The 19,419-nt window shown below is 34.9% G+C and overlaps 1 protein-coding gene and 1 long non-coding RNA gene across 2 annotated transcripts; one reads left to right on the top strand and one right to left on the bottom strand.

Annotated features, from left to right (window-relative positions):
- The first annotated feature begins 368 nt into the window (after positions 1-368).
- LOC127899182 (uncharacterized) lies at positions 369-1,767 on the top strand. Its single transcript, XR_008051135.1, has 2 exons — positions 369-551; positions 1,070-1,767. It is a non-coding gene; the product is annotated as an uncharacterized LOC127899182 (long non-coding RNA).
- Positions 1,768-11,391: 9,624 nt separating this feature from the next.
- Positions 11,392-13,750, bottom strand: LOC102608263 (probable calcium-binding protein CML48). Its single transcript, XM_006487873.3, has 5 exons — positions 13,040-13,750; positions 12,703-12,749; positions 12,050-12,228; positions 11,920-11,938; positions 11,392-11,634 (listed from the first exon to the last, which is right to left on the bottom strand). Exons 1-5 carry the CDS (start codon positions 13,431-13,433, stop codon positions 11,524-11,526), a joined length of 750 nt encoding a protein of 249 aa, XP_006487936.1. The 5' UTR covers positions 13,434-13,750; the 3' UTR covers positions 11,392-11,523.
- Positions 13,751-19,419: the final 5,669 nt, after the last annotated feature.

Raw genomic sequence — 19,419 nt, 5'->3', positions numbered from 1 at the left:
GCCACTCAGTCACTTGCCTCATCTGACAATGCAATGACATCGCACTTAGGCTCTTGTTCTTTATCTGCAGCAAATTCTAATTCAAATATACAACCTCCAAGTTCATTCCAAGAGAACTCTCTTGACCCCACCACCAATAATCATTCATCATACCCACCAAATACTAGCCTCATCACCATAAGTCCCCAGATCCTCACGTCCTTATCATCTCCTAATTTCATTGAAATTCCAACCACCATTTCAGAACCCAATAATCCTCATTCAACTTTATCTAAACCTAATTCTTCATCAAATCCACTTGTTCGAATGCACCGAATGACAACTCGCTCCCAAAATAACATCCATAAACCAATTTTTTTTTTCTTCCACTTTAGACCATCTACAAGTACGCTCCAATCATCCATTGCCAACTTCTTGTGAACCCACCTCCATTACACATGCACTTAAAGATCCTTAATCACTTGCTGCCATGACTACTGAATATCGTGCCCTTATCTCAAATAACACATGGGACCTTGTACCTCCATCACCTAATCAGAACCTTGTCGGTAGTAAGTGGGTGTTTCGGGTTAAAAGGAACCTGATGGTAATATTGATCGATTTAAAGCTCGTCTAGTAGCTAAAGGTTTCCATCAGCATCCTGGGATTGATTTTCATGAAACTTTCAGTCTAGTTATTAAGCCTACTACAATTCGATTGGTTATTTCTCTGGCTTTGGCATGTGGTTGGTCCTTACGGCAACTAGCTATTAATAATTCTTTTCTCCATGGTCATCTTCAAGAGGAAGTATTCATGAAACAACCCAGTGGTTTTGTTGATACTAACAAACCTAATTTTGTGTGCAGGTTGAATAAATCAATTTATGGCTTAAAACAGGCTCCATGTGCATGGTTTATAGCTTTACATTATTTCTTGCTTGCTTATGGTTTTCATTAATGTCGATCTGATGCATCATTGTTTATTTATAACAAAAATGGTGTACGAGTCTACTTTATTGCCTACGTTGATGACATTATTATAACGGTCAACCATAATGCATTTATTTCTCACTTCATTGATGCTCTTTCAGCTAAATTCTCTCTTAAAGATTTGGGGGCTTTAAACAACCACTGGAATTGTCTTGTCACGGCACTCTTACATTCGTGAGCTCCTGCAGCGTTTTGACATGTGTGATGCTAAAGTAATTGGTACTCATCTTTCCTCATCAGTTACACTTCAATTAAATGATGAGGCACCACCAGTCGATTCCACTCTATATCGTCAACTTATTGGAGCCTTACAGTATCTAACGTTAACTCGACCGAATATTAGTTTTGTTGTCAACAAATTATCTCAGTTCATGCAACAACCTTCACAAATTCATTGGCAAGCTGCTAAGCGAATACTTAGATATTTGAAAGGGACAATTTTTCATGGTTTACATCTACGCTCATTTCAATCGCATTCCTTGATAGCTTACTCTGATTTTGATTGGGGAGGAAATCTTGTTGATCGCAGTTCTACTAGTCCCTATGTTATTTATTTTGGAGGTAATCCAATTTCATCGTCATCTAAAAAGCAACATTCTGTTGCTCGATCATCTACAGAGGCAGAATTTCGAGCAATAGCTGTTGCTGTTTCAGAAATATGTTAGATTAAGAACTTGTTGGTTGAACTTGGTATAAACTTTTCTACGCCTGTTCTACATTGTGATAATCTTGGAGCGACATACTTATGCTCAAATCCGATTTATCACTCAAAGATGAAATACGTAGAAATTGATTTTGATTTTGTTTGTGATAAAATTGTAGCAGGTCTTCTTTGTGTTTCTTATATTCCTTCAGAAAATCAGTTGGTTGATACCTTGACTAAACCATTGTCTCACAGTCGTTATATTGCTGCACGTTCCAAGCTAGGAGTTCTAGATGGAACACCTATCTTGCGGGGGCGTATTAGCCAAACATGTACATAGATAACTACTCTATGTTTCAATAACTTGTAATCTTATCTTATAGCTCTTTACTGTTAGCTTGTAATTATCATATAGGTTATGGCTTAGCTTGTATTTATCATATATGTTATGACTTATCTTATAATGTTTTGGCTTATCAGCCAAGTATGCCTAACTTGTATAAATTGTAATGTTACTCATTGATAAATGATTGATTCATACAATTTCTTCAGTAACTAGGTTTGGACGTCCATATTTTATAAATTACATATTCGAATTATGTGCAATTTAGTTCATTTCATTGGCCGTGTTCAAATGAATGTTGATTTTTTTTTTAAAAAAATCATCTGAAGGTAGGGGGTTAGGCAATACCTTTACCTATAATATAAATTAAAAAATATAATGAATACAAAAGGAGGGGACATAGAAAAAATCCCCAAAAGTAAATGCAAATACACATGAATAGCCAATAAAGAATAAAAGAAATAGAAAGCCAACAATGCTAGCAGCTGACATGAGGAACAACCCGAACATCTAAATGGAGAATACTAGATAAGCCAATGGAAAAATCGTGGGAACAAGAGAAACACCTACTGACACGGTGGGAACACGCCCAATTGGCCAAAAAATCAGCAGCTAGAGGTAGCCTCATGAAACATGCCTGGCTAAGATAGGCAAAGAGGATGTGAAATAGCACACCCGACGTAGCAAGTAAGCACAATCCCAACAAATAGGATCCCAAGAATGGATCCAAGAAACAACCGTAGCCAAATTCGACTCCACGTCAAGAATAAGATAACCATGCTGAGTAGCAAGCTCCAACCCCTCACACACAGCCATGAGCTTAGCATAAAGTATCGGCTGGCGGCCAAGAAAGGATCCAAAAGCACCCAAAACCACACCTCGATGATCTCGCAGAATAACCTCGAAGGAGCTATCCTAAGATTACCTCTAGAACACCTATCCACAGTCAGGTTCACCACCCCAGGAGCCGACCTCATCCAAGAAACCAATCAAATATGCCTCTTACGTAGGGCCATAACTCGCAAACTTTCTGCAATCCGAGAACCGAAGACTCCCCCTCAATTGAGAAGGCTTAAAACCAAAAGCAGAACTAGTTAGCCTGAGATCTGAATCCACCTGAAAGATGATCGCATCAATAGAGAAAGACCACTAATTAAATTGGAAAGCATTACGGGCCTTCCAAACTTTCCACAAAATAAAGCAAGGCAAAAGGACCCGAAGATGATGCCAAGAAGGGGCACACCACCGCCAATGAAGAAGCAAAGCACGGGGAGTTAGAAAAACAATATCTCGCATACCCACTATCCATTGAAAATAAACCCAAATTTGGCGGACCCGCTGGCAGTTAACAAATAAGTGCTGAGAGGTCTCAGCAGCTCGACCATAAACACACTGAGATACCATGCAAAAACCCCTCGAGCACAAGGCATTATCTGTAGCTAAAATTGGATGTCAATTTAATAATATACTATATTATATTGAAATTTCTAGAAAGGAAGTTAATATTTTGGATTCATGCTAGGGGTTGGGCCTAGCTAGGATTTATAGGTATCTAACTCAAAAGAATAGTCTATAAGTGAATGGACCTATACTACCTATCCAAGTAACTACCCTTTACTAGCCAATATGAGATACAATATGAGTAAATCCATTTTAGTAGCCAATATGAGACACAAATAAAAAATTTCTCCCTCAGATGAAACTACCTCTAGACAATCCTTTCGTTCAACACACTTGAGTTATTCTACCATTAGATTCTTTCGTCTGACATGCCCATTAAATTCTGGTACCACTCATTTCTAAGTATCCAAACCAAAAGACTAGTTTATTAAATGGAGAGACTTATCCTACTTGTAAACCCAATAACTCTCATTTACTAACTAATATGAGACACAACTCAACAATTCAGAGATATGTGCTTGTGATATTTTCATTTCTCATGAACACTTAAATAATGGGATTTGATTAGAATTATTTATTAATGTTTTCAATTAATTCGAGAGTTTGTGTTAAAGTTAATTATTTTAAAGTTAGCAAATTTAGGGATTGAAGGTAAATGCATACATACGTTACAAAATTAATATTCTAATTCGTTCAATTTGTCAAGTAATTTAATAGCCAACAACTAGGAATCTAGGATTAAGTTAGATGATGTTACTAGCAGATTGCGTGATTATGCACTTAAATAAATTTCGTTTCTACAATCGCTTTTGGTAAGAAGATAAGAAGATAATTTTTTGTTAGTTAGTTGAACAATTGAGTGAAAAGGAAAAAAAGATGTAATGAGATTAAAACAATAATGTAATTTTCACCAACCATTGTCATGTGGCACGATCATGATCATTGAATTATGAATGGTTGAGATTTAGTCAAAATTGACAGTTATCCAATGCAATCGTATCTACTGTAAGCTCATTTTATCATCCAATCAGTGCTCAATCAACATAAAAAGTCGACTTTTTTTTACACAAGCTCAATTTTAAGCCGATCTTGACTTATTTTAAGGTTTTCGGACCTTCAGAATCCAAATTTGACATCCATTTATCTGTTTGGAGCCTCGAATTACGTGAAAGTAATATTTTACCTAATAAACACACAAAAATACACAATTAAATATAGTTAAGACATAATTAATAATTCTTAATATATTGTATAAACACAAATATAAATTATAATATAAGCACAAAATAATATTTTTATCGCTTGATAATCAAACAATTTTTAATACTAATCATTGACTCAATGACAAACATGGAACTTGAAAGAGAAGAATGGAATATTAAGCCAAAGAGAGAATATATATTTTTTTTATTGCTGATAAATATAACGGCAGTATGTTCCCTTCCAAATTTTAAAAATGGAAAATATTGAGATGAGTTATGGTCATACTTGCTTGTCAGAGAAGAGAGGAATTCTATTTTACCGTCATATTCGCCATTTTTCAATATACAAACGAATTCAGTCCTAGATAAGTAATTAAACTCTTTACAATAAAGAAATCAAGGTACTAAATCAATCATACATCACAAAAAATGAAATGCCCGTACTTATGAATGGTTCACAAGTCAGCGTGGGTGAGCCACATCGCGGATCCTTCCTTGAATATTTCAGTCAAACCCGGAAACCACAAGAAGTTTTCGTAATCAGATAAAATGCATGATCATGAAAAGAGGCTGGTTTATTTATCCTAGAGTATGTTTAGCTTCCAAATAGAAATTGATAATGACAAATTAAACTATCATAAGAACATGATGTTTTGCAATTCATTGTTTGATTATAATTTTACTTGAAAAGGACAGTAGCCCAACAAAAAGTAAAAATAAACTATTGGTATTAATGGAATGCGAATTATTTCTTTCAAGATTACCCAATTTTCCTACAAAAACGTCAACTTGCCACACTACGAGGATTGACATACAGAACCCATCTTGCCAAGATAAAACAAGACATAACCCAACGAGCTAGTTGTTAATGGCACGAAGGACAGTTGACCAACGCAACTCCACAAATCAGCAAATTCTTTAGGATTTGCAACGGTAGATTTAAGCTAACATCAATCCATCTCCAGGGAGGGTTAAGATACCAACAAAGTAAAGCAAAATATGCCAAAAGCTAAATTGAAAACTCAGTATGTTTAATGGGTTTATTTAGTAATTACACGAGAATAAAATGTGATTTGCAAATGGTGCTGAAGGATGCAGCAGACCCCGATCCTTTATTGCATAGAACAACTCCTGCAGCGAGATCTTCAAGAGTGTATACTGCCCATAAGTAGTACTCTGGTCAATCATTTGCATCATTTTATCCCTTGGAAAACTGTTGTGAGCAGGGGTTGATGGTTGCGGATTCGGCCTATAGAATCTAGTATTTTGTGTGGGGTTAGCTGCTGGAGCGTTGTGTGGTAGGGTGGTTATAGAGCTAGTTCAGAAAATGGTAAGGTGGGTCTTTGCTATGAGGAAATGATGGTGGTTTCTGGTAACAGGAGTAAGGAGCTGCTCGGCCTTCTGCTCCCCTGCTCGCTAATGGTCTTCATTGTGCCTGACTGGCCCCTTCCCTTTCTAAGCTCTCTTCTCCCTGCATCTCAGCTCCTCCGATTGTTCGCTCCTAACCCTTGCTGTCTTTTCCTCCTCGATCTCAATATCCCTCTTTGCTTGCTCGTAAGTGACAAAATAAGTGTGTATTGCTAGACTCCTCATGTTGTACCACAACCGCTATATCTTTACTCCTTTAATCCCCTTAGAGCTTAGGGGTGGTTGAAGGCTCCAAGATCGAGGACTGCATGGCGATTCCTCTTGACAAACGCCTTAAAAGAATCATCCTTTCCTTGTTTGATCCCCATCAGCTCCATCATATTGTCTTCTGGAGTTATTGCTCCTTCAATTGTTCTATAAGGTCCCTACACATCTATTCCAAACTTCCATTACTCCCGTGTGTTAACTTATGACACCATTCACAAGCTCGCCCCTCCAACGTCAATGGGAATACTCTACACCTTTGTAATGGCATTAAGCTTTGCACCCCATTCATGTCATTGAAACGTTTAATGTACACCGAAGGGACGCTTTTCCTGGAATATTTTAGACTGGGGAATCGAAAGTCCTTTGGCATTGTTGCTCGCATAATTTTCGCTGACAGTGAGGATCCGTTATCTAGCATGATTCTTCAGCTTCGGCCCTTCCCTGACTTTGCATTTCTTTAATAATTTGGGCCAGCCTTCGCACTTCACCTTCTAATTCTCCTACCTGACGAGGATTTTGCGCGGCAATCTATTAACGTTCTTACTCAATGTCTCGCAAATACTACCGTAGCTCTCTTTCTTCAATATTCACCCCTCCTGCAGCATTGTTGGATTCTGCTTGCCTCACATTAGATTTCCTGCCCCTAGGTTCTGCTCGTTTCGAAACATTCTATTGCTAGGCTCCGAGATGTCTTGGTTCTCTACTGAATTTCTTCCACTGGATCTAGTTCCTTGGGCGTCGTTATCCCCTATATTCATGTTTATTTGCGCTTTCTTTTAAATACAAATTTTCTTTCTTAAATTTGCTCTGGTAGAAGTAACTTTTCATCTCATCCCCATAGATGGCGTCGTCAAAATGTTGATTTAGAAATTTAATCAAGCTTGTTACGGCCAATATCCACGCCAACACATTAATTTTTTTTCGAGGAGATGGCTTGACGCTGCAGCTTTTCACTAGAGCAGGTAATGTCAACCTCGAGCATGTCCTGTGAAAGATCATCTGCATTCACAGAGAATGGTTAGGGAGATGCTAGAGATTTTTCAATATGGATCCTCTGATGCTCAAGTCAATTATCTCGGCCTTTTAGAAAAACTTGTACCATTTACTTTCAAACAAGAAAGCTTTAAAAGAAATCTAAAGGAAATTGGAGAAAGTTTTAGAGATAGAAAGAAAAAGAAGAAAAGAGCTCAACGGTAGAGAGGAAAAAAGATTACTTACCTGGTTTTGAATTTTCAAGGGTTTTTATAGAGGATCGAGACTCCTGTTACTGATAAGTAGAGTAGCCACTAGTGGATGTGGGTCATGTCCTGATTCTTGAGAGAATATCTATGCGTTGACTCTTTGCCGTGTCTCCAGGTTGACTTGGGTTTAAGTCTTTTCTCACAGAATCCTTTCGTGAGCACATTTGCAAAGAAATCTGCTTGCCTCTTTATTATTTGAGCTCCATCTGAGAATACCTTGAGGAGGCTTTCTACCACCCGAATGTCGAGGAGAACATGATTTTTGTTGAAATGCACCCAATCGTGCTCCCCCTCTATCCCTCAAACACAAACTATTCTAATGATTTCTAAAGAATGTAGGGAACAAACTATTCTAGCCTATAGTGGAGAATAATAATAATAATAATAATAATAATAAACAAATTCTTAAAAAGTAATGCTGCGTTTATTAAAATAGAATCGAAATGAGATGAAATCGGAATGTGCATAAATAGAAATGGATTGGAATTGGAATAGAGAATGCAAGAATGAGAATCAAAATAAATTGTTTATTTGAAATGGAGGAATCGAAATCAGAATGAGTTGGATTACTATTAATTGTGTTTAATTTATCTTGGAATCGAAATCGAAATAAATTATATTGTTACAAATTACTAAAAAATCCTCAATAATAATGAAAATAATATTCATTAAAACAATAAAATTAATAAATTTTAATAATAATAATAATAATAAATATTATTATTTAATTTCATTATTATTATTATATTAATGTTATTTAAAATATATTATTTTAATTATTATTAAAAATAATAAAAGATCTACTTGCAAATTATATAAATTTTTGAGTATTTTCATAAATTTTATAAGGACCAAATATAAAAATAACAAAAATTGGTTGAAGGCAATTTATAATAAAAATTTTAATGGAGATAAAATAAAAAAATCTTAACAAATGGGAAATTTCCCATTTCTAAATTTATCTGGAACCACGATTTTAATTTCAATTTCCGTTAAAACTATGAATAATTCCGATTCTTTAATCCATTCCAGCAAAAATTATCAATGATTCAAAATCCCTAATCCGCCTAAACGAAATGGAAACACGGTGGTAGCCCTCATATTCTTAATCTGATTCTCACGTCTTACAAGTGAACACACAATCTCTCTAGAAAAAAAAAAATTACAAACCTAAATTGTGTGACGTTCATACACAGCCAGTATAGTAGTGGGTAAGCAATATAAATGATTTGTTTATGAAAATGTATTTATCTATAACAAACGATACTAGTGTTATTGCTTTCTATATAATAAGTGATTATTATCAAAAACATCATTCAATAATCACAAATAAATGTTTTTGTTATTTTCTCGTGCGAGATATTAGAGAAAACTAAGTAACAATATATAAATGTGAAGGAAGCTCAATTGTGCACGAAACCAAACTGAGTATATCAATGTTATAACCATGCTCGGTTATGGATCTACAGAAACAATTAAAAATGACAAAAACGAGAAAACAAGAAAGTTGATACAATGATCACACAACTTTATTCAAGTGCATTCATCTAACAAGAACGAACAGCACCTTCATGTTCAAATTCGTCAGATTATGATAATTTTCCTTATTCACAAAGTATATGAACTCCTTTCTAAGTTTCGTAGACAATTGATTAATCATGTAATTTATAATTCATTTATACATGAATTAAATGATATATAGTTTTAAATAGTTTCACTTAGTCATGGAACTTTCTGCTATTTCATAAAATTTTCCTTTCCAGTAAAGGAAAGTTTGTAATTTATCAAAATTCGCTGACTAACATGTTAAAAACATGCGACTATTTTACTCACAAAAATGCTTTCAACATCTATTTTTATTTTTTTGTCTTAAAAAGAATCTATTATTTTTTTAAAAAAATAAAATAGTTTTCAAATACCTAATAAAATTATTGTTAAGATAATGGTATTAATAAAGAATAAAAATTTTTATTGTACGAGTAGTTCGGCTGCCAAAAAGAAGAAAAAGGAAAAAAATTGCTAGTAGTGCTGACTGACGAGGATGTGCTTAAAGTGGATGCATATCGGAAAAGCAATTTGTAGTGTCGAAATCTTATTACATTCCTTTTTTTTTTTTAAAGCTAAACATTAACACTTGGTAAAGCCTTTTCGGTTGTATACTGAACATGCTGACTGATCTTTTGATCCTTAAGGGTTTACACCAAATGCTCAGTTGATTCTCATATTTTTTAAAATGAATCAAAAATATACTTTTTAAAAACCAAAATAGAAAAGTGATTGTTTTATGACATAATGAGTTTCTCTCTGCCAGTTTTAACATGATGGGATAATATGGCACAATAGAATCTCGATAAATTAATAGTTTTTGGATTATTGAAAAAACTATTAATTTAACGAATATTAATATATCAATAAATTAATAATAATTTATTATTTTATAAAGATAATATCGCATTCATAATAAGAATCTTTATGAAAAAAGAGCGAGGTAGTATAATTAGATAATTTAGTGATTCTATTAAGTTGCATGATATGATTTTGATTTAATCTTGATCGAGTAAAGCAATCCCTTGATAATCCTTAAATATTTAAGAAAAAGTTGAAGATGATAGTTCTACTATGAGCCTCTCCCATGTAAATAAGTTCTCAAAACAATAGTAGCATTGGATAATTTCTTGTTGCAAAGTGACAATACTATGCTGGAACTTCTTTCAATATTACAAAAAGTTAGAGACGAGATTCGAGTTGAAATCAATTTTAAGAAGAAGTAAGCAACAGTTATATGATAAAAGTCTTATGTACATATCATATGTATTTAATTTCAAATTAGTATTAATTTATGCATTAATTAGCAGAATATTAGGTTATATTAATTATAATTTAAAGCAATGTGTGAATAAAATCTTAATATCAACACCTTCTTCGTTAAATATAAATTTAATCGAATAGTTTAGTAAAAACTTTAGAGAAAAAAAATTTAATGAAATTATATAAACTCGATTGTCAATCGTATGACAGAGTCATTGATAAGTGTGGCTGGACTGAACTTCACAATCATCCCACGTTTGCATATTTTATAAAACATACCAAAATGAGTGTAACAAAAATGATATCATGACAAATAAACGAAATGTGTGTGTGTGCGTGTTTTTAATGATAATTATATGCTTGCTTTTATATGACATTATGACGAGCAAGTGCAGCTCTTATCACATCGCGTTGCTTTCCAAATTTCATTATTGTTCCACAATCATGCTATCGTGAAGTAGTAGTTAAACAATTTACATGATTTATTTATGAGAGTGTATTTGCTGAGGAAAAATTATATAAAACTAATGTCCGATTCATTTAATATAAAAAGCAATTATCGACACAAATCTCATCCAATCCAAGTAAACACTAATGAATGGCTCTTTATTATTTTTAATTTTTTATACGAGATATTGGAGATAACCAATTGGTTTTAACTCTTCTTCAAAGGAATTCTACTTGCCTTCGCTCCGTTGTGCTAGTGAAGGGAAGCATGTAGGAGGGTCACGAGAATGGTTGGAAGTAGCATGTAATTTTAAGCCAAGCTTGTCAATCTTCGAAGAGTAACACTGGAACTGGAGCAAGCTGAACTAAACTGACATACTCACAGTTCATCAAATTGATCAAATAAGACAGTGAGATCAAGTAGTTTTAGCGTTAATAATTTATATTTTGCGTGGGTTGAGGCAAATTAAAAAAGGGATTTTATTATTTAGTGAAGCAATGGAAATCACTTCTTGCTAAATAAAAAGTAAAATAATGAAACCAAGAAGACAATGAAATTTGAAAGAGAAGAGCGAATTATTAAGCGAAAGAGAAAAAACTAAAAAAAACACTTTTCAATTTTTTGTAGATTAAAATAACAACAGTATGTTTCCTTTCAGATTTTTAAAAATGAAAAAATGGGAAGAATTATTGTCATACTCGCTTCTCACAAAAGAGGGAATCCCATATCACATTCATACCTACCATTTCTCAATATACAACTTCAAACCCAGATAAGTATTTGAACTTTAACAATAAAGAAATCAACATTGCAAGGCTAATTGTACAAATTAAATCAATCATATGACACAATAAATGGAATGACTATACTCATGAATGATTCATAGGTAAGCGTGGCTGACCCAGTATACCGTGGATCCTTCTCCTTGAATTTTTCAGTCAAACCCTGAAATCACAATAAGTTTGCATAATGAGATCAAATGCATGAATATGAAAGGAGGGGAGTTGGACTTGTTAAATAGAGAATGTTTATTAGGTTCCAAATAGAAAAACTGAGTTTATCTTTCATAGGCGTCTATGCACATTGGCATAGCAAATTAGATTTACAAACTGCCATCAGAACATGAACTTTGGCGATTGATTGACCCAATTATAATTTATTTGAAGAGGTCAGTAACAGCTATTCTAACGTAGCTTCAAAGCCAGAAATAGTAGGAATTTGTGGACTCACCTTTACAACCATTCCACATCTGCACATCAAATTAAACAGAACAACATGAATATAGCACATCAAAATTCTCAAAAAACTGAAAACGAATAAACAAAAATAACTATTGATATTAATGGAAGAGGCGCCTTACTCAACAAAACTGTCGAAACTGAGTCCAAGCTTCCGCCTTCCACTTCTATTATCATACTTGTCCATCAAAAGCTGGAGAACTGAAGGTGGGACTGCATACCCAATGCTGTAGAGAGCATCCCTCAATTCCATCAGATCAATTTTCCCACTTCTGTCTCGATCATATCTCTCAAATATAGCCTACAAGAGCAAATTTCATAAGCACAAACAAAATGTACAGTACCACACATCATATAAACAAAATTTGCATATTGGAAAAACATTAGATAGTCACGGCAGTGAATAAAACTCATTGCTCAGGCGGGAATTCACTTCATCAAACTTATGTTGAACAAGTGACAAAAATGAATTTCAGAAACTCTGCCTTAGCAAAAAGCTTGGTAGTGTTTTCAAGAAGACAAAGATCAACATCTTTAACAGAATGCAAATTACTTCTTTCTATTTTACTCAACCTTCAAAAGATTCCAACCAGCCACACAGAGAGGATTGACACATTGAAACCATCATGCCAACATAAAACAGGCATAGCCGGAAAAGCTAGTTGTTAAAGGCATGACAAAAGAGAGTTGCATGAAAAAAATTTGGAATATAACTTTTCATCAATTACTTGGAAGGATTCTGAAAATTCAAAGAATAATCAGTAAGGATACTTACGCGCCATTGACCAAGGCAACTCCACAAATCAGCAAATTCTTTAGGCCCTGCAACAGTAGATTTAGGCTAACATCAATTCATCTTCATGGAGAGTTAAAAGATACCAACAAAGTAAAGCAAAAAGCCAAAAAGCCAATTTGATACAGAAGTCAAAACCATTGGCATAGAAATGAAAAATTGTAATCTAAAATTTGAAAGTCACCTATTCAATTTGCGATCCAAAAACCCATCTCAATAATTGTATTAATTAGGTAAATTCACAAAAAAAGGAAATCTCATTCTAACCAAATATGAACTTAAATTTTTTCCCCCCCTTAAAGGGCATCTAAAAACTTACCAATTCTCAACGAATCATGGGGATTCCTGAAAAGAAACATGAGCAATCTAATAGTACTGAGACTAAACCTCTGGTACCCAGAAGAAAGTGCTTGCTGCAACTCATTCTCATCAATAAACCCACTTCTATCTCTATCAACCATTTCAAAGCTCCTTATCACATCTGGGTGGGTCCCCGGCGGAAACGCGGAGTGCCCATATGCCGAAAACTGCCCGTAACTCGGCGCGGGGTACGGCTGCTGCTGCGACGGCGGCGGAGGCGGAGGAGGCTGGGCATAATAGCTTTGAGCCGAAGATGAGTTATTGTAAGAGGAGTTGTTGTGGGTCTCCGGCAGCGAAGGCGCAGAGGGCGCGTAGGATTGAGATGAAGAGTAGGATCCGCTGTAATTTGACATTCAATGATGCTGATGGTGATTATGATTTGTGATTTGGTACCGGATTTTTTAATAATTTACTTACAAAAATTAAAACGTCAACGCTATGAGCAGAAGCAGAACAAGATCACAAACGTGAGAAGTGAGAGAGAGAGACTTCTGGAATTCCTGAAGGAACGTGATGGATGAAATTCGAAGCTATTTAAATTTTTTCAAATTATGATTGTTGGCGGTGGTGGCTTGTCGTTTTAAAAACGTAATTAGATTTGCTGTACATCGTTGAAAGAGTTCGGTAACCGGCTGCGATGGGAAGATAGACGGTTAAGATATTTTTTTCAGTCATTTTTTATGAGAACGTGCGTGGTCAGCTTAATTGCGTAAGCGCGTGCCTGAAATTTCACTTTCGTCTGATCATTATTATCACAACGAACGTTATGGCTTTCTGGCTTTGCTTCAGAAACTTAAATTAAGGAGGAGTTCAAAAAAATTTATTTGATTTAAGATTTTTTTTAAATATTTACTTGAATTCATTTTAAACTCAAAAACTCAAATTTGATTAGTTATTTAAATTTTATAAAAATATAAAAAAATTTATTTTAAATACATATAAATATCCTTATTTTAGGTAATTTTTGTAAAATATTTAAAAAATAAAATGACGTGGCTATTGATATTTGAATTAAAATTCTAAAATTATCAAATAATACATTTATCACTAAACTATAAATCTTTTACTATATAAAAAATATATCTAAATTCTTTTTATTTAACTACAAAATTATTAAATAACATTTTTATCCCTAAATTACAAATCGTTTATTAAATAACATTTGTGATTTCTCGTCATTTGTTATTTATGTTTGGACCAAAATGATACTTTTCCCACGAGCATTCCGCGCGAACCTGAAAAACGGCACCATTTTATGAACACGATATCACACTCACTGGCATCTAGCCCGCTCAAGTTCCAAAGCATTAACCTCACCCACCAAAGCCTCATCCACACCAAGCAGCAGCAGCAGCTCTACGCCGCCGAGCACCATCAATCACAGGTGCCATAGGCACCAAAACAAAGGCACACATGGTGCCTATCGAACCAGTATCATCTTCAAATGGTTTAAATCAACATATCTTTCTCCATTGACTCAAACCAACACAAGAAGCAACTAAACTTTGTTTTAACAGTTAATTTATAAATAAAAAAAACTAAAGCCTAAGACAATTTCATCGAGCACCTTATGTGCAGTAGTTATAACTTGTTAATAAAATTTCATTTGATTTTTGTCCTCTAACAACCTATAATTAACTCGTTTGGATTTGGATTTGAAATGAGGGGTATTTTCGTCCAAAATACCTTTTGGAGGGTAAGTCTTTTAATTTTAATTGAATTGAAGGATGTTGTTTCTGTTCATTACTTAAAACGACACCGTCCATTTCAGGGAGACGTGGGAGCTTGTAGGGGTGGCAATCTAGGTCAAGATTCGTTTATTTGATTCGATTCGATGCAAATTAAATGAGTTTGGGTTTGAAAAAATTAATTCATTTAATAAATAGATGATTCGAATCGATTAGCTAATTAAATAAATTGAATCTGGGTTTGAGAACATTGATTTATTTGTTTAGGATTCATTTAATAAATGAGTTATAAACAAATTGAATATGATCTATATTTGCTTAAAATTTGTTTAATTAAATTACTTATTTATACTAGAATTATTTGTTGCTTGATAGTCTCTTCCCATGGTTTGTATATAATGCTGACTTTCAATTGTTGTTTTTTTTTTTATATTTGGTAAATTGGAGCTTTTCGTTTCAAGTTGTAGAAATTTTTTTTTACTTATTTATACTTAAATATGTATGTAAAAATTTTAAAATTTGAAGACTAATATGGTAATTTTAAATGATAATAAGTTCATATTTTATATGATGCTAAATTTATAGTCTTTTATATTTTATTTTGCATAATTTTTGTTTATTAATCATAATTTTTGTAAAAGAATTCATATTCAATTTGCTTCCTTATAGGATAAACGAATTGTAAACGAATCCAAATTCGATTCGATTTGTTTATTAATTCTACTAAATGAATTAAATAAATCAAATCGAGATTAACAACATTTTGATCCAATTCGTTTACTATTTAAATGCAATTTGTTTATTCATTTTGCCACCCACCCCTAGGCACGGGTGAGACTATAAAATAATTTAGACAGCACTCTGAGTTCGTGTCAATCTCACCGTAAGAGTAGGGAAATTTACAAAAATAGCCAAAAAAATTAGGCACTTTTCAACTTTAACCCCTCAAACTTTTTTCTATCATAAGTAGCCAAACACCCTATTCTTGGACTACATTACCCTCATCATTTTCATCAAATTTACAAAGGCGTGCCACTATTTCCTTTTCAATTCCAGCACTTCCACCACTTTTCTCTTTTCAACATAACAAATTTCATCACTCAACAAATTCCATTACTCTCAATAAATTAGCAAATTTCATCAAACAAGCATTACATAATTGAAGATATAATTATCAATTGGAGAGCTTCTTAAGGTTAGTTTATACTCTTACCATAACCTAAACTTTTAATCTATTGATTTTATCATTTGAGTTCGAAATTGAAGTGAGTTTTTATTGCAAATGTTGTTATTTTTCATTAACAAAACAATGTGACTTGTTAAAGTAGTTAGTTTGAGTTGAGAAATGAAAATCAATCATTGAAACCCCTGAAAAATCGAGTAAAACAGAAGCCTAGAACAAGTGAGACAGGCACATGTCTCACATAAATCTGCTGGTTTTATGTGAGACAGGCACCTGTCCCACTTGCCTGTCTCACCAAAATATGTGCGACAAGCAAGTGGGACAGGCGTGTGAGACAGACGTCTTTCTCACTTGTTACCACTGGTTTTATGTGAGACAGGCAAGCGGGACAGGCGCCTGTCTCACTTGTTACCACTGGTTTTATGTGAGACAGGCAAGCGGGACAGGCGCCTGTCTCACATAAATCTGCTGGTTTTATGTGAGACAGACACCTGTCCCACTGCCTGTCTCACTAAATTTAAGTTATTTTCTGAAAGTAATAACGTGGGCTACATGTGTCCGTTTTAGGTGTATAATATATCGTTTCGAAGCTTACGATGAGACGAAGTAAATTCAAAATTGCATACTTCATTTCATCCACATAAATGTACTACATATTCATTTTTACTAGGTTTTGTAGCGTGAAATCTTATCTTTTTTATTTTTTTTTAGGTTTAATGGATTCCGTTGTATTTCAATTATGTTATGACGGTTGGTGGGAGACATTAGCAGATGGCCGTACGGAGTACGTGAATGCGAAGAATACAACATTTTTAGTTCGGAAAGATTCTACGTTTGAGCAATTTATGGCAAGAGTGTATGAAGTTTTACAGATAAATCCTAATGAATATAGTTTGTCAATGAAGACAACTTTGAGATCTAGTAACACAATGTATCGTGCATGCTCACTACCTATGGATATATTTAATGATGAAATGGTTAATGTTGTGCTGCACATGGCCTCTGATGTGGTCAATTATGGATGCATCCCTATAGTTGTCACCACACATCCTCGAGTTCCGGCCGAAAATCCTGAGCCACTTGTGGAAAGTGAAAGTTCGTTTAGAGCAAACGAGTCTGTCCTCGATATTGAGGAAAATGTGATACCACAACAAATGTCGTTCTAACAACATTACTCACCAGTCAACGAAAACAATGACACTATTGATGATAATGACATTACGTTAGCGGATGTTGAAGATAATGTGTTACCATTACGGACATCGTTAGGGCAACATTACTCTCCATTTCAGAATAATGAGTTCCGCAGTTATGATGATCCTGGTTATAACACCAACAACACAGAAGCTGATAATGTGCAAAGCATGAACTCCAATACTGAAGTTGATGATAGGGACACTGGTCATTCCGATATTCCTATCAATGATGAGGATGAGCATCAGTATAATATTCCTGTTAACAATAGAGAGAATCGACCTATTCCTCCGATGGCCCGTTCGAGGAGGAGGACAACAGTTGATCCCCTGGTGAGTCTTGCTCTAATTTTGCCTTCAAACTTGGTTGCTCCAGACTTAGTTAGAAGCTGTAATTCTGCCGACATTGGTGTGGGAAAGTTGTTCGCTGAGAAGAATGAGTTAATACTGGAATTGCGCAAAGTGGCCTTGCGGGAAAAGTTTGATTTCAAGATTGCACGGTCCACAACAACACGCTTTGAGGCTCACTGTTCTTCGGAATCATGTAATTGGCATCTTCGCGCAACAAGAGGTTCGGATGAGCATAATGTTCCTTGGGTAGTGAGAAGAGTTGACAATGTTCATACGTGCTCTAATGAGGTTTTGCCTAGTGGCCTCCGTCAAGTTAGGAATCGGGTTGTTAGCCATCTTATCGCGGATAAATTTATTCAGGATAAACGGATATACACGCCGAATGATATTAGAGCAGACATGCAGCAAGAATATGGGATTCAGTTAACATATCAGCAAGTATATCGAGCTAAAGAAGTCGGTCTTGAAATAGTACGAGGGAACTCTGCAGAGTCATACAACTTACTTCCCAAATACTCTCACGTTTTGACTAAAGCGAATGAAGGCACAGTGACACACCTCCAGCGGGATGAAGATGATAATTTCTTATACTACTTTATTGCGCTTGGATCTTCCATCAAGGGCTTCACACAGTACATAAGGCATGTGATCGCTGTAGATGACACTCATTTGAAGGGGCTATATCGTGGAAGCATGTTTGTAGCAACATGTCTGGATAGTAATAATCAACTGTATCCGTTAGCTATTGGGGTCATGGATTCAGAAAACAATGATGCTTGGGAATGGTTTATGACGAAGTTACACGGAGTGATTGGCGATAGGCCAGAGTTAGTATTTATCTCTGATCGATGCACTGCCATCAAGCGAGCCGTTTTAAAAGCATTTCACATTGTTGGTCATGGAGTTTGTTTTTACCATGTCAAAGGCAACATTAAGTCTAAATTCAGGATGTCCAAAGCTATTTGGGATCAATTCGAGCCAGCTTTTATTAATGCAGCAAAGGCATATGGACACGAAGAATTTAAAAGACAACTTGAAGGGTTGTGGATGCTCCACTCGGCCGCGGCTGATTACTTAGAGAATAATGTGGGCACGTGTAATTGGGCAAGGTCCGAATTTGAAGGTAGGAGATACAATATACTTACCACCAACATTGCAGAAAGCGTGAATTCTTTAATGAGGGAACCGCGAAAATTTCCTATTGCTCATCTTATTGATCACTTTAGAAAAACATTACAGCAATGGTTTTATGATAGGAAACTTGTGGCTGAATCGATGAGCACTCGTCTAACGACGTGGGCAGATGAGATAGTCGGCGAAAGGAGAATTTTGGCCGAAAGAATGACCGTTCGGCCAGTGTCTCAGCATCGATTTCATGTTTTGGGTGGTGGTATGAAGGAAGGGATAGTTGACATTCATGAAAGAACTTGCTCTTGTAGAGTATTCCAACTCGATCAGCTTGTTTGTGCGCATGCAATTGCTGCTTGTTTGATCGTCCGTGTGGATTACATAAGTCTTTGCTCTGATTATTACTCTAAAGATTCATTGGTCATGGCATATGCAGAACCAGTGGAGCCGGTTGGGGACATGACAGATTGGGACATTCCAGAAGAAATCCAAGAAATCATAGTTAACCCACCGATCGAAGCACCACCACCTGGTCGTCGTCCAGAGTTAAGAATTCCTTCTATCGGTGAAGATGTTAATCGAAGAACTGTGAGATGTGGTCGATGCAACCAACCCGGTCATAACTGCAAGAGATGTAAAAATCCCATTGTGTCGAATCCAAACTGACTGTGTTATTGTAACTAATTATGGATTCTGAACTCTTATTTTAATTTATATTACAATTATATGTAATGAGGTATATTATGTTATGTTCATTTGCATAATGAGTACTAAAGTAGATGAATAATTACTTATA

This window comes from Citrus sinensis, chromosome 8, assembly GCF_022201045.2.
Source record: "Citrus sinensis cultivar Valencia sweet orange chromosome 8, DVS_A1.0, whole genome shotgun sequence".
In the NCBI taxonomy this organism is placed as follows: Eukaryota; Viridiplantae; Streptophyta; class Magnoliopsida; order Sapindales; family Rutaceae; genus Citrus; species Citrus sinensis.
Note: the sequence above shows the minus strand (reverse complement) of the source record. Positions and strands in the feature narration are given on the sequence as shown.